Source organism: Canis lupus, chromosome 13 (genome assembly GCF_048164855.1).
Source record: "Canis lupus baileyi chromosome 13, mCanLup2.hap1, whole genome shotgun sequence".
NCBI lineage: Eukaryota > Metazoa > Chordata > Mammalia > Carnivora > Canidae > Canis > Canis lupus.
In genome coordinates, this window is record NC_132850.1 from 15,975,715 (window position 1) to 15,990,758 (window position 15,044).

The 15,044-nt window shown below is 48.0% G+C and overlaps 2 protein-coding genes across 5 annotated transcripts in view; one reads left to right on the top strand and one right to left on the bottom strand.

Annotated features, from left to right (window-relative positions):
* The first annotated feature begins 301 nt into the window (after positions 1-301).
* On the top strand, positions 302-4,325 carry CCDC17 (coiled-coil domain containing 17). The gene is given in 15 exon segments (XM_072772389.1): positions 302-567; positions 603-707; positions 816-1,032; positions 1,108-1,270; positions 1,490-1,573; positions 1,663-1,781; positions 1,847-1,869; positions 2,059-2,228; positions 2,405-2,474; positions 2,601-2,698; positions 2,870-3,073; positions 3,228-3,438; positions 3,510-3,620; positions 3,829-3,932; positions 3,934-4,325. Coding segments are annotated over 15 exon segments (2,013 nt in total). The 5' UTR covers positions 302-408; the 3' UTR covers positions 4,109-4,325.
* A 1,648-nt stretch (positions 4,326-5,973) lies between these two features.
* The window catches only part of NASP (nuclear autoantigenic sperm protein), a 40,215-nt gene continuing 31,144 nt past the window's right edge, over positions 5,974-15,044 (bottom strand). For 3 of the 4 annotated variants that reach the window (XM_072772383.1, XM_072772385.1, XM_072772386.1), the window contains 9 exons: positions 10,134-10,213; positions 9,612-9,697; positions 9,429-9,502; positions 8,591-8,779; positions 8,305-8,471; positions 7,640-7,696; positions 7,473-7,550; positions 6,660-6,788; positions 5,974-6,162 (listed from right to left, as the gene is read on the bottom strand). In XM_072772383.1, coding sequence (XP_072628484.1) covers positions 6,082-6,162; positions 6,660-6,788; positions 7,473-7,550; positions 7,640-7,696; positions 8,305-8,471; positions 8,591-8,779; positions 9,429-9,502; positions 9,612-9,697; positions 10,134-10,213 — 941 coding nt within the window. In that variant the 3' untranslated portion in view covers positions 5,974-6,081. The remainder of the gene's footprint in view (positions 6,163-6,659; positions 6,789-7,472; positions 7,551-7,639; positions 7,697-8,304; positions 8,472-8,590; positions 8,780-9,428; positions 9,503-9,611; positions 9,698-10,133; positions 10,214-15,044) is intronic. The other variant, XM_072772384.1, reaches the window with a different exon arrangement.

Genomic DNA, 15,044 nt, shown 5'->3' on the forward strand with positions numbered 1-15,044 from the left:
CTGAGCGACATCCACTTGGGCAAAACAAGGACAAGATTCTTCCCTGGTGGAGACTGGAGTGTGTGACCCCGAGCTGGCCTGGGGCAGCTGCCAGGGCAGGAAACTCAAGGGGGAGCCTCGGAAGGGCCTCGACCGTGCTCATGGAATGGCGTGCAGTCCACTTGGTGACGCTTCTCCAAGCGGGGGCTCCTTCCAGGGTGACCAGCCTTTCCCCACCCATGTTCCAGACCTGCCCAGACCTGTAGTTGCTGCCCGGGGAGCGGAGTCTCCTCCCCAAACATACACAATCCTGTAAACTCGGCCAACCTGGCCTTGTCTCAGCCTCTGGCTTAGTTTCGTCCTCCCCCTTGGCCCCGCTCTGTCCTCCCTCCCGCAGGTCCCGGCTGGCAGAGCGAAGGGTCCCGTCCCATGGCCGCGTTCCCTGAGGAGCCAGGGCTCCTGTCCTGCGGGTCCTGTGACATGGTCTTCCGCTCCTGGCCACTGCTGGCCACCCACACTCAGCGCTTCTGCATTGGCCGTCTGACCCGCGAGGTGACCCCGGGTCACCCCCCTCGAAAGGGCCCGTCCGTGGCTGCACGGGTGGGTATTGAAGCAACTCGGAGCCTCGGATTCACCCCACGCCCTGTCGCCAGGTTGTGCCACAAGAACACCAGGGCCTCCCAGACCAGGAGGCCAGCGAATTGGCTCTAAAGCAGCTAACCGAGGAGGTACTCCCCGCTTTCCCCACTGGCTCGAAATGAAGCCTCCTCCCCCAGGTCCCTGCCATCTTGAGGCAGGTTACCCCAACACAGATCGCGGGTTCCCATTACGTCCAGGTGCAGCGGCTGTGGCTGTACCTCCAGGACATGCTGCCCTGGATAACAGAGGTCCCCAGGGGACTAGAAGGGCCCCGCAGAGAGGCGCCCGCGCACGGCCCCACCGCCGAAGCTGCTGGAAGCCCTGGGGAGCGGCTTCGGGCGCTGCAAGGGACTCACGCAAAGCGGGTGGCGGAGACGGAGTCGCAGAGCCGGGCTCTGGAGCGACGCCGCGAGGGTGAGGGGAGGGGAGCCCCCGCCCTCGGCTTCGAGTTTGTCGGACCCTTTGCGACTCGGTCCCTTAACGCCTCAGAACTGAGCCAGCGCCTCCAAGGTTTGGCCCAGACCCGGGCCGGAATAGCACGCCTCCGAGGCCTGGAGCGGGAGCTTCGAGAACTCCGGGCGGAAGCCAGGCGATCGCGCGGAGCTCTGGACGCGCTGGGGGCGCAGGTTCGGCTGCTGCAGCCCGAGCCCGGGTGAGAGCGGCCGCGGGGACTTCGGCGCGCGGCCGGGGGGCGGGGCGGGCGGGGCGGGGCCGAGCCGGGGCCGGGGCGGGGCATGGCGCGCGAGGCGGAGGCCCCCTCGCAGCCGGAGGGCCGCACGTGCCCCCGGGAGGGGGCGGGGCTTCCGGGGGCCTGGCGTCGAGCGTCGGGCGTCGGGAGCCGCAACGCCGGGTCCGCGCCCCCCGGCCCCAGGACCCGGCCCCACGCCTCGCGAGAGGCGGAGCTGTGTTGCCCGGTGCTGCAGGCCACCCCGGCGACTCTGGCTGCCGAGATCGGGTAAGGACCGGGGGCCGGGGCGGCTGGGGCGAAGCGCTGCTCAATCCTGGAAAATCCCTGCTGCGTCCTGTCGGCCACTGCGTCCCCAGGGCCCTGCGTGAGGCCTACGTTCGAGGCGGGGGCCGGAACCCCGACGTTCTGGGCCACATGTGCCAACTGCAAGTGGAGGCATCAGCACTGGATCTGCGGCGGCTGCAGCCCCGCAGAGGTGAACAGGCGGAGCCAGCGGGAGGGCCTCTCGGAAGCCGTGGCCTTAATTCTGGGAGGAGAAAGGGCGGGCGGGAGGCGGCTTTGGCGTGGGAACTACCCGAAGGTGGAAACCGTGGGTGCCTCTGTGGCAACGGCTAGCTGGAGTGAGTCCAGCCCTGTCCAGAGGCTTTGGAGCTGGAGAGAGCTGCTCGGATCCGATCGCACCAGCTGGTCACCAGGGGTCAGAGGTGACAAACTTTTTCATCGCAGGAAGACGGACAGGTGCCGCCCTGGAGGAGCTTCTGGCAGTGGAAGCTGAAAACCGGCGCCTGGAGGCAGAAATCCTGGCCTTGCGGATGCAGAGGGGCGCAGGCCCTGCGTCCTGGGGTCAGCGAGCGCCCTTGCCCCGCGCCATCTCGCTCTCCCAGGAGGCCGAGCTCAGAGGAAGGGGTTAGAGGGACTACGCGTGGGGACTGGGCGCGCTGTGGCTGCGCGTTCCTGCCCTCGCCATCGCCGGCCGCCAGGGAGAGGGCCTCTCAGCCCTGGTACTTGCCGCGGCCCGCGCACGGCTGCCCTACCCTTAACTCTGCTCCCAGGGCCCAGGGAGCCTCGCCCCGTGGTGGATCCCAGCCGGTACCTGAGGAGGGAAGATCCCCCACGCCTCCCGCCGCCGGTGGCTCCTCCGCTGCCGCCGCGTCCACCTTCGGCAGGCGTCCTACTGAGTGGCGCCGAAAAGGCCGTGAGGGCCCAGGGGGTGGGGCCCGGGCAGCTGGTTTGGGTAGTTGGGAAGCCGAGGCGCCTGGGGCCGCGCCGGAGTCAGCGCTTCCCCCACTCACAGCTGCGGGCCCTGGGAACCATGACCAGAAACCTAGGCCTGGATCCGCACTTCCTCCTGCCCGCTCCTGACGTTCTGGGCCCTGCACCCTACGACCCTGGGTGAGGCCTGCTCCCTCTTCTGATACTCTGAACTGGAGACCTACTAGGAAGAGCTAGGGTTGGGGAACTGACGGGTGAGGGCCAGGGTTGGGGTGGGGCGGTCAGGGTTGAGAGTTGAGGGTGGGGGGGTGATGGGGCTTATAGGTGCCAGCTGAGACCTGTGTTCTTCAGGGCTGGCCTGGTCATTTTCTATGACTTCCTTCGGGGCCTTGAGGCTTCTTGGACTTGGGTGCAACTGGTAACTGGCTTGACCCGCGATGGACAGGATACAGGAGGGGCCACAGCATTGCCTCCAGCCCTTTGCTTGCCCCCACCTCCAGCTCCGGGGCCTGTGGGCAACTGTGCCATCCTTGCCAGCAGGCAGCCTGTACCCAGGTCAGGACGTGGAGACCGACTCCGGTGCTTTTTAATTGAGGCTCTTCCCTCATCCTGCTGAGTTTTCTCATCTGTATAGAGGGCTGCTGGCTCGGAGAGCTGCCCAAGGAAAGAACAGTTCTGGCTTCCGACACCTTGTTTTGGTTGTTTCTAGACTGCCACCTTCACCATCAGTATCCCTGGTCTGTGAGCTACAGGCCTGGCAGGGGCTGGCAGGGGCTGGGGAACCACGGCCCAAGGCTTGGGCCTCCCTGGTGCTCTTTGACTGGGATCAAAGGGTGCTGAGTGGACGTTGGCGTCTTCCACTTCGGGCCCTCCCTCTGGACCCCAGCCTTAGCCTTGGACAGCTGAATGGGATTCCCCAGGTGAGTGTGGAGGACAGGGGCCAGGTGCTCCTCCAGGTACAGATGGATGCAGTACCATTTCATCTCTCCAGGTAGGTCAGGCCGAGCTCTTTCTGAGACTGGTTAACGCAAGAGATGCGGGTGTCCAGACACTGGCAGAGATCAACCCAACAAACACCCAGGAGTACCAGTACCCACCTCCGGTGAGGGCCTGCCTAGAGCTGGGGACACCAAGGTGTCATTGGTGTGGTTCAGTGCATTTGTTGAGCACCGTGTTCCAAGCTTTCTGTGAATTAACTCCTTTAACTATGTAAAGGGATAAAATCAGCAGTGAGGCTTTTAACCTGGTTTTACATTAGGTAGTCAAGATATTAACCTCTTGCTAAAGATAAATTTTTCCCTGTTCCACAGACGTCCTGCTCACCTTCACTAGAAGCAAGCTACCTTGTCCCCACAGCTGGCTTTGTCGACCCCCCTCCTCCTGCAGAAGAGCCCCTCAGCAGCAGAGTCAAGGACAGATGAGGATTTGGGCCCTCATCCCAGCTTTGACCCACTCCCTCTGGCTTTGAGTTTAAGGAACGTGGACATGAGTAGCTTCCCATACACAGAACTAGGACTTCAGAATGAGGCCTGTTGCCAGAACTGCAGCTTTACTACTCCATGTTCTCAGGGGGTTTTAGACAGCAAATAGCAGATAAAAGCTCAAGATAGGAGGTCCAAGCACAGCTTTACCACCTTCCACAAATACTTGGCGTTTCTTCACCAGTTTTCCTTTTGTAAAACAGGATTTTTTTCTCCCCACCCCCACCCCATGTGAGTTCTTGCAATATTGCCTGGAATATAAATTCTTTAAATATGAGCAGGGGGCACTCTTTGTTAAAGGAACTTGATAAATTTGTTCTCACCTATTTTTTTGTTGTTGCTGTTTTGCTAAAGCCCATCTTGTTGCCACACTTCTTCATTCAGGACTTCCCCCTGGGAAGCCTTCGGGGCTATAAAGGTCCCCATAAACGGCGCTCCCATACCTTACACACTTACAGAGGGTCACCTGTAAAATCTGGCTGAAATTTGATATCCGGCCTAGCCCCAGAACCCAGTGTCAACCAAAGGTCAAAGGCCTAAAATCTTCAGGACTTGGAAGAACATGCAATACAGGGGTACCTTCGGGAAGTCCAAAGCCAAAAATTCTGGAGCCATGAGTTACCATGACCAGCCCAGAAAAATTGCAACCATTTTCCCTTTTATTTCTTTAGAAAACAAAATATAGACTGAAAAACTGCCTCGGACATTGGACATTCAAATAGCAGTTTCTGAAATACTGTCCAGTGCAGCAAAGTAGCCCTGTGGGTGGTCAGAATTACTATATCCCATTAGGTAAGGGCAGGCCCTGTTTGGAATTCGGATCCCAATAGTAACTGGTGCGTAAAGGGTTTTTTGTTTTTTGTTTTGTTGTAACGGGTTCTTAAACTAAGGGTCACGGGGGCAGAAGCAGTTCAGGCAAGAGGGGTCTCCCACTAGCCTTGCACCCTGAACAGGAGTGAGGTCTCAAGGGGATGGCTTTAATATCAGAATCCTGAGCAGCCCAGGTGGCTCAGCAGTTTAGCGCCACCTTCCGCCCAGGGCGTGATCCCAGGTCGGGCTCCCTGCATGGAGCCTGCTTCTCCCTCTGCCTCTCTCTCATAAATAAAATCTTCAAAAAATATTTTCAGAATCCTGAGCACCAGCACTCTTAGACTGGGCAGCCAAAACTGGTGGCCCAGTTTCTTTCAACCCCACATCCCACATTCAAATGCTTGAGATAGCACAGGATCTCACTGGAAAATCTTTAAACACAAGTCCAGACCAGCAACATTTTTTAGCATCTTTATTTGAGAAGTCAAAACTGCAGATGGGTAACAATTTGGATTCAAGTAATAAGATATATTTCAGCCTTTCTGTACAAAAAACAAAACTTCACCAGCCAGCCTCCCCACAGATTGTTCCAACTACATTCAAAGCATCCAGTCTCTTAGCCACTTTCAAACCAGAAAGCTCAATTCTCCACAGTTAGCAAACCGGTTTTCTTCAGGGGTCACCTTCCTCCACCCCTCCCTCACAAGTTTTCTTCAGAGTTCTTTTTAAACCAGGACAGAATTATTGACCCCCAGTTGGAGATTAGGTGCATAAAAATTATCACTTTAGGGCCTGGCTCAGGCAGGTAGGTTACCAGCTCACAAAGTCCATCAAACAGTATCAGCACCAAAGAGCAAAGATCTTAATCAAGTCTTGCTTCTATAGCCCCCATCAAAGGAAAGCACCAAAATGAAGGGGTTTTCAAGACAGCAGTCCGGTATTTAAAATGGGAAAAATATATAGCACCATTGGAAAACAAAGGGCCTATGGCTATGCTTGATTTGATCACCTCCACATTAGACAGGAACTTGGATGAGAATTTCCAACAGATCAGTACAGAAAGGGGGAGAGGGGTACACCTTTGACCACTCTATAAACCCAGAGTGCTCCAAGGCACAGTTTCAGCCAGTATTTAAGAAAAAAAAAATCATCAAAGCCTCAACCTTTGCTTACAATCTTTATTGAAGTTATACAAAAAGAATCCCCCCAAAGTGAAAAAATACATTATATACAAAAACACTTTCCCTCAGGAGGAAGGCTCTGTGCCCTCTTTTAACATGCAGTGCTCTCAACTGTAGCTCCGGCCTCCACTGTCCCCTCCACTGCTGCCCGGCTTTCAGCCCGATTCTCAGCCTGGAAGATAAATAGGGAGCCTGGGCATAAATGACCCTGGTTTAAGCTATTGTCTTCTACAATCAAGCAGGCCTCAGAGCAAGTGAACAGGTCTCCTAAACCCTGCTAGGCTCCCTACACTACTAACAGGACAATTACCACAAAATGTAAGGCCATATCCTAAATTCTCTATAGTAGGGCTGACAGAGCCAATGTTCATACATTACTTGGAAAGGGAACAAGCAGAAGTAACCCAATGGTCTTGCCAATCAAGTGCCTTCTCATACATTCATTAGAGTGGGACCTATGATATGTATATAGTTTCCATTCATCAATGAGAGAGACATCCTACATTCTATAACCAAAGAGTTCCCTGCATTGTTCTTATAAGGGTTACATTCAAGTAATCCAAACAGTCTCAAGGTAAGGAACATGCACTTAGGAGGACTAGCTTCCCCAGGGCCTGAGAACAAGGGGAAATAAGGCAAGAAGAGTCCAAGCCCTCTTTAACTGCCCACCTCCTCCTCCATGTTTTCTGAAACTTCATTTCCACTGGAGACGGCATCCCCACTGCCTCCATTGACCTCCAGCTCTTGTTTGGCTTTCTTTGCATCATCTTTCCGGGGACTCTCTTCCTCTGGTTTCCTCTAAAGATATAATTGTGAAGGCTTCACAAATGTGCTGAATGCTTTTTTACAAGAACTGCAAAACTTTAACAACCCCTTCACACCTCTCCTCCCCCACTGCTGCCACCCCATGGTGCAGATATCCTCAAAAGCGGGATCCATGGCTCTCAGGGCCTCTCTCATGGCCACAGGAAGCAGATGCCAACCTCTGCTCGTACAAGAAATTAGAAACCACAACATACCAATCCAGCCTCTCTCCTGGGAAGGGTGGAATAGATCTGGGTGAGTGTGAGGAATAGATCTGAACAGTAAGCCAACCCCAAGTTTGTGAATCCAGAAACAAAGGAATCAGTCTCCCACAAGAGAAAAAAACTACTGTAACCAGCAGGAGAAGGCAGACTCAGAAGTTTAACTATCAGCAGGTCTGCAGCTCAATGACTACTATCAAAGAAAAAGAGCCGACGTAAGCAATTCTCAGCAGCTTTCCCTGATAGTCCTGGGCCAAAAGAGGCCTGAAAAATTGTCAGAACACATATTCAAGTGAAAACTACCGTCACTCAAATCCTCACCAACTTCACAAAACGAATGCCTTATCACACCAAATACTAGGAAATGATTACTCATGTATCATGTGAAGCAAAAAACAAAACAAAACAAAAGCAAACGGAAAGAAAACAGAAGGGAAATGACCACATGTAGATTTACCTTCTTTCTGACAAGGTGGGAAATATCAGTCACACAATTTGATGAGGAAGCACCATCTGTTGGTTTTCTACTGGCAACCTGACAAAAAGGACTTTATTAACAATGTACAACTACACAGGACACAAATAGGCCTAATATTAAGTGACAAAAATAACCTGAATACTCACCATGGAGACTGAAGTGCTGCCTCCACTAGGAGTGAAACCTGAAGTAGAGCTCTCCACCTGTGTGAGAGGGGACAGACCCAAGTGGGCCCCAGAAAAGAACGTACCAGGATCACCCACACACCTACCACAGGTATCTACCAATTATGAAATAACTGATTAAGACCTCAATACTAGTGGGCCTACATATAATAGCAATTTCATCCATCCCCACTTTACCTGCACCTGCTACCCCCAAACTGGGGGTTTAGGCACAGTGTAGATGTTAAATTAACTCCTCCATATCATGTCATCACCTGTGGCATAGAAAGCTCCTTGATATTCCAGCAGTCAAAAGCAGAGCCAAAGCTAAAAGCCATCAATACCTTACTAATCTATACAGAGGAGTTCTCAAAGATGGAAGTAATAGCTTACATTTATTAAGCAAACACTAAAGTAACATGCTCATGGTCACATACAGATATATAACCCAGTCTGGCTCCAAAGTATATTTCTTAAGCATTATACCATTTGATAAGAATAATTAGATAAATGCTCACATTTTTTCGAACCACCAACTCCCTAGAAACCATGTCATGGTTCCTAGGCAAATGGAACATTAATGCCATGAGCCTTCCAACAATATCAAACATTCTATTATCAAAACTTTAAAAGGAAACCAAACCAACCAGAGTTGCTTTCAGAGCTAATTCAGCTACATTCCCACTACGCTGGGACTCCTTTGCATCTTCTATCTTCTCTCTAATTTCAGGAAGCAGTTCCTTCAGCTCTTCAATTTCTTTCTCATATTCAGTAGATGATCCTTCAGCCTCCTTCATCTGCTCACTCAGTACAGCTACAAAGAACAGGCTGAAGTGATCAGTAAGAGTTACCACCAAAGGATCCATTTTTTTTTAATCTTGTTGATTACTGGATCCAGTCAAGTTTATCAACAAACAGTTGATGATCACTCACCCATTCTCTTCTCAATGACTTCAATAGATTTGCTGAACTGTGCCACTGCCTCATCATACTGAGAGTTGTATCCATAGGCCAAGCCCAGCTGGTAGTGGGTCTCTGCAAGAAGACGATCATGGGCTTCCAGGTACTGTTCTTGCAGGTTAAGGCAAGCCTGGAACTCCTCCACAGCTTGGACATAATTTTCTAATAAAGAGAAAAAGAATAGCAAGCAAATGGATGGGATTTAATATATAATACTTCTAATTTTTTTTAAAGATTTTATTTATTCATGAGACGGGGGTGCGGTGTAGAGACACAGGCAGAGGGAGAAGCAGGCTCCATGCAGGGACCCCGATGCAGGACTCAATCCCCAGACCAGGATCATGGCCTGAGCCGAAGGCAAACACTCCACCATTGAGCTACCCAGGTGTCCTAATACTCCTAATTTTATTTTATTTATTTATTTTTTAATACTCCTAATTTTAGAGCACTGTACAGGAAACTGGGGGTGGGGGTGGGGGGAAATGACTAAAAAAGACTCAGAAGAGATTTTTCCACTATTCTATAGGAACCCAAACCAACTGCCATGTTAAAGCCAACTGCCAGGGTCAGTTAAGAGTCTGCCTTCAGCTCAGGGTCATGATCTCAGGGTCCTGGGATGGAGCCTGGTGTCAGACTCCTTGCTCAGCAGACAGCCTGCTTCTCCCCCGTCCCTCCCCCTGCTTGTCCTCTCTGTCTCAAATAAAATCTTATTCCAATTGCCCACAATTGATGATCAATTAAGCTGAATTTTAAGGAATTAGAGGAAGAATTGGGTAGAGGGGAACATTAAAGGAAAGAGAAAATGTATTACCAGATTCAACACTAACTTCTCCAAGTTTAAGATGTGCCTGTGCAGCATAAAGCTGAGCTTCTTTTGTTTCTTGCCTGAAAGGAAAAGATCAGAAATCCTAATAGCATTCATCCAAGCCTAACTGATATTCTACTTCCAACCTCCAAACTCCCAACCTGAGCCTAGAAACACTAAAAGTTTTACCTTTTAAAAATGATCTTCGCTAAATCCAGCATATCCCAGGCAAGCTCTAGATTCCCAATCTCCTCCTCTTCGTTTTCTTGAAGAGACTAAAAGGTATATCCAAATCATTGGTATTATTCAGAAGACAGGCATTTTTAGATCACAAATCTAAATGTATCATTTAATACAGCTTAAAAAAAAAAAAAAAACCCACAGGATATAGGATTCAAAATTTAGACTTTCTCCCTAAAACCTACAGAAACCTAAAACCCTATAATCTTTCTCCAAGTTATCACCTTATGTGAATGGTATCTAACAGTGACATGTTGGGTCCTATCTTTTTTTTTTTTTTTTTTTTTTTTTTTTTTTTGGTGGGTCCTATCTTAATAGATAGGACATCCTGGGATTAAATGGATGTGTGGATTCTAGGCACAAATAAAGGGTCCCCAATCCCTAACCAAGAAATGGCTATGATAAGGCCTACCCTAGTAAGCTACAGTCCTACAATAAGAAAGCTGAAGATGATACTGAATAATAATTTACCTTGTTTTCAAGAAGTGATTCATTTGGTGTTTCTTCAGCCTTGTCATTTTCTTTATCCTCCTCTTCTGAGCCTTCAGTTTCTGTAAGCAAAAATTCCTCAGTATTGAGAATACTAAAGCTATCTTCTAACTAGTCAAGATTCCAATATATGCCAGTCAAATAACCTATATTCTGAGGTAGAACACGCCAGATGCTAAGTCAGTTAATATTTGAACTGCATATGAAGTCAGTGATTACAGTCTAATTCAAATATAATATAGATTTAGATTGTATATCCTATAGTGTCTGTTGTTTACATCTTCACTGATCAGAAGGCGGTCTTTCTTCTAAAAGTCAATCTGGATCATTCAGATCAAAAAGATTAGCTACTGTAGTCTCTTAGTTACTAGAAGCTCCCATCTATTTAGCCAGCAGCACTTGGGAGAACCCAGCCAGTGTTCCTGGTGTCTTTAAGCAGCCATTTGTTATGTAATACTAACAAGCTGAGAAAGTACAAAAGTTAAATTACTCCAGTCTATTCAGAACAAGAATGCTCAAGAGACTAGCTTTCCCACAACATAGCTGTGAAGAGAAAAGCACAGTCCTTAGCAACTCTAACCAATGAGCATGCCACAGACTCCAGCCAGCTCTAGCATGTACAGAATTGAGTGAGCAGTACCAAAACCAATTGTTTTACTCCACTATAATGTTAAAATTTGTAGCCATATTGACACTATATTTCACCATATTAACATAGACTCACAAGTCAACTGCCTTTAAGGACAGGCTGCTAATAAATAGCAATGTCAAGTGATTAAAAATAGGCTTTGGGGGGCACATAACAATGCATGAATTGGGTATAACGTGCCTACCTCTGCCATTTTTCATTAAGCATTCTAACACAAGCAAAAGAACTCAAATACGGTCTCCAAACAAGCTATTATGGGAACATAAATATGCAACTAGGCCTTAATGCCATGTCAGGTTAAAGGACTTTTATGTTTAGCAATATTGCCTCAGAATGGGAACAGGCACAGAAAATTCCTAAACATTATAAATTAATAAGACAATCTAAAGAAGTTCTCTAAGAAAGGTGCCTGGCTGGCTCAATTAGTGAGCATGCAACTCTTGATCTCAGTGTTGGGGAGTTCTAGCCCATGCTAGGTGTAGAGATTACATAAGAAATTAAAAAAAAAAAAAAATTCCTCTAAGAACCAGTTACAGGCTAATTAACCTATAGCAAACTATTTTATCAAATGGCTCATTTTTCCCCTGTTGATGCTGACCATGTAATTTAGTACTTCTGAAATAAATATCATCATAATACACCATTATCTTTCTGTACCCATATTTCCAAATCATGTGTATACTCAGTACTGTTATACTAGATGGGTGGTTTTATTAACAATACAGTCCATTCTCAAGAATTCTCTAGAAAAGGGACGCCTGGGTGGTTCAACAGTTGAGTCTGCCTCCGGCTCAGGGTGTGATCCTGCAGTCCCAGGATCAAGTCCCGCATTGGGCATAGAGCCTGTTTCTCCCTCTGCCCAGGTCTCTACCTCTCTCTCTCTCTCTCTCTCTCTCTCTCTGCTCCTTCTACCTATGGCTCTACCTCTCTGTCTCTCATGAATAAATCAATCTTTAAAAAAAAATTCTCTAGATGGATGAAGTTTATCTATGAAACAAACACTTTTACCTTCCTAATTTGTAGGAAAATTTGACAAAATATGTATTGTTATTCTGTATTCTTAAATTATCTCGTATCTGTTCCTATTCATACCAGAATGCCAGGTGACATCTAATTTGACATAAAATCTTATTTTTACATCAAATTTTAAAATTAAAATTCTTTTTTAATTTTTTTTTATTTATTTATGATAGTCGAGAGAGAGAGAGAGAGAGAGAGAGAGAGAGAGAGAGGCAGAGACACAGGCAGAGGGAGAAGCAGGCTCCATGCACCGGGAGCCCGATGTGGGATTCAATCCCAGGTCTCCAGGATCGCGCCCTAGGCCAAAGGCAGGCGCCAAACCGCTGCGCCACCCAGGGATCCCTAAAATTAAAATTCTTATGATATCTGAAAAAAATACTGGTTTCCCTTGAGAAATCTGTACTATCCTCAAGGAATGGTGGAAAGGAAGCTAGGTTATGAGAAAGCCATTACTTTAAAACAACACTTTCCAACCTGGTAAGTTATACCCAGATACTGGAATGCCTTTATGTCCTCAGTAAAGTGATCTGTTAAATATTTTCCAAGCCTCTCTAAAAATGGCATCTTCTTTGTAGTATGCCTTGGAAAAAAGGGAAACACAGTTTTATACCATTTCTCTGATTTGCAGCCTGTTCAAAAGTTAATGGCACAGAACAGCACAAAGAAGAAAAATTCTTAAAGACAAAGTAAAGGCAATCTGCTGATTCTCTGGTTACTCTAGAACTCCCATAGGATTAAGTCAGGTAAACACTACAGATTGACCAGTATAGTCTGAGAATGGCCAAGCTCTGTGCCTAAAATTTAAAAACTTTGGGGACACCTGCGTGGCTCAGCAGTTGAGCGTCTGCCTTCAGCTCAGGGCATGATCCTGGGACCCAGGCTCGAGTCCCACATTGAGCTTCCTGCATGGAGCCTGCTTCTCCCTCTGCCTAGGTCTGTGCCCCACCACCCCCCTCACTCTTTCTCTGTCTCTCATGAATAAATCAATCTTGAAAAAAATGGGGATCCCTGGGTGGCGCAGCGGTTTGGCGCCTGCCTTTGGCCCAGGGCGCGATCCTGAAGACCCGGGATCGAATCCCACGTCGGGCTCCCTGGTGCATGGAGCCTGCTTCTCCCTCTCCCTGTGTCTCTGCCTCTCTCTCTCTCTCTCTGGGACTATCGTAAATAAATAAAAAAATAAATAAAAAAAAAAAAAAAGAAAAGAAAAAAATAATTTTTAGGCTTTGTTCACTTACCAATCATATCTAGCATGAGACTTAGAAAAGAACAGAGCAACTATCTTTATTAGGGATATGGACAGCCTGAGAGGTGGTAGAAAATGGGATTTTAAGAGAAAACCTATGGGGTGCCTGGCTAGCTCAGTCAATAGAGCACTGGACTCTTGATCTCAGGGTTGTGGGTTTGAGCCCCACATTAAGTACAGAGATCACTTAAAATCTTAAAAAAAAAAAAAAAAAAAAAAGAGGAAGGAGATGCCTGGGTGGCTCAGCCAGTTAAGCATCTGCCTTCAGCTCAAGAGTCCTGAGATCGGGCAGCCCCAGTGGCGCAGCAGTTTAGTGCCACCTGCAGCCCAGGGCGTGATCCTGGAGACCCTGGATCGAGTCCCACATCAGGCTCTGTATGATGCCTGCTTCTCCCTCTGCCTGTGTCTCTGCCTCTCTCTCTCTCTGTCTCTATGAATAAATGAATAAAATCTTAAAAAAAAGTCCTGTGATCAAGGCCCACACTGGGCTCCCAGCTGTGGGAAGTCTGCTTCTCCCTTCTCCCTCTGCCTATAGCTCCCCCAGCTTGTGCTGTCACTCATTCTGTCAAATAAATAAAATCTTAAAAAAAAAAAAAGTGACCAGAGAGGCATGTTGGTGACCAGATGTTTAAAGGACTCTTGGGATCCCTGGGTGGCGCAACAGTGGTTTAGCGCCTGCCTTTGGCCCAGGGCGCGATCCTGGAGACCTGGGATCGAATCCCACGTCGGGCTCCAGGTGCATGGAGCCTGCTTCTCCCTCTGCGTATGTCTCTGCCTCTCTCTCTCTCTCTCTGTGACTATCATAAATAAATAAAAATTAAAAAAATAAATAAATAAATAAAATAAAGGACTCTTGGGGACAGCCCCAGTGGCGCAGCGGTTTGGCGCTGCCTGCAGCCCAGGGTGTGATCCTGGAGACCCGGGATCGAGTCCCATGTCAGGCTCTCTGCATGGACCCTGCTTCTCCCTCTGCCTGTGTCTCTGCCTCTCTATGTGTGTGTATCTCTATGAATAGATGAATAAAATCTTAAAAAAAAATAATAATAAAAAAAATAAAGGACTCTTGGTTTTTGGCTCAGGTCAATTGCAGGGTTGTGAGATCAAGCCCCCAATCAGGCTCTGTGCTGAACATAGAATCTGCTAAAGTTTCTCTCTCCCTGCTTCACTTGCTCACTCTCTCAAATATATAAATCTTTAAAAAATAAATAAATAAAAAGAGTGACCAGATTAAAGTCACCTTCCTCACTGTGAGGTAGGCTTGAGAAGAATATACATTCATGTCAGATCTAGGGTCTGATTCTAGTTCTATGACTTAGTGTTTGACCCTAAACAAGTAACATAAGCCCTAAGTCTCAATTTCTTCATGATCTCCCCAGAGGAGTACTACCTACTGCATAGTATTTTTTTGGAATCAAAAATAATTGGGACGCCTGGGTGGCTCAGCGGTTGAGCGTCTGCCTTTGGCTCAGGGCGTGGTCCTGGAGCTCCAGAATCGAGTCCCACATGGAGCTCCTGGCATGGAGCCCGCTTCTCCCTGTGCCTGTGTCTCTGCCTCTGTGTGTCTCTCATGAATAAATAAAATCTTTAAAAATAATAATAATAATGAATGTGAGGGAACTCTAACAATGTTACTTATAATCCAACTGAATAGTTTTTGAACTGGAGAAGCAGGACCTCTCTACTATACTATACTTTATTATTCAAAGTCCAAATTAACAGAGCCAGCAGATCTTCTGTCTTTGATCACTATCATTAAAGATTAAGACACGGTAGCTTTTTAAAATTGAGGCATTCAGTTTTTTTCCATAAAGAACTCCTAAAACCCAATAAGCAGCCCAGTGGCGCTATCATTTAGCCAATTCACTCCTGGTTAACCATGCCTGTGCTGGCTGGAGTGCAAGGACCTGCACATAGGTAGAATGTAGTTTACCAGAATGAGCTGCAAATACTGATAGTGGGTCTTTGAAAATCTAAAACTGAT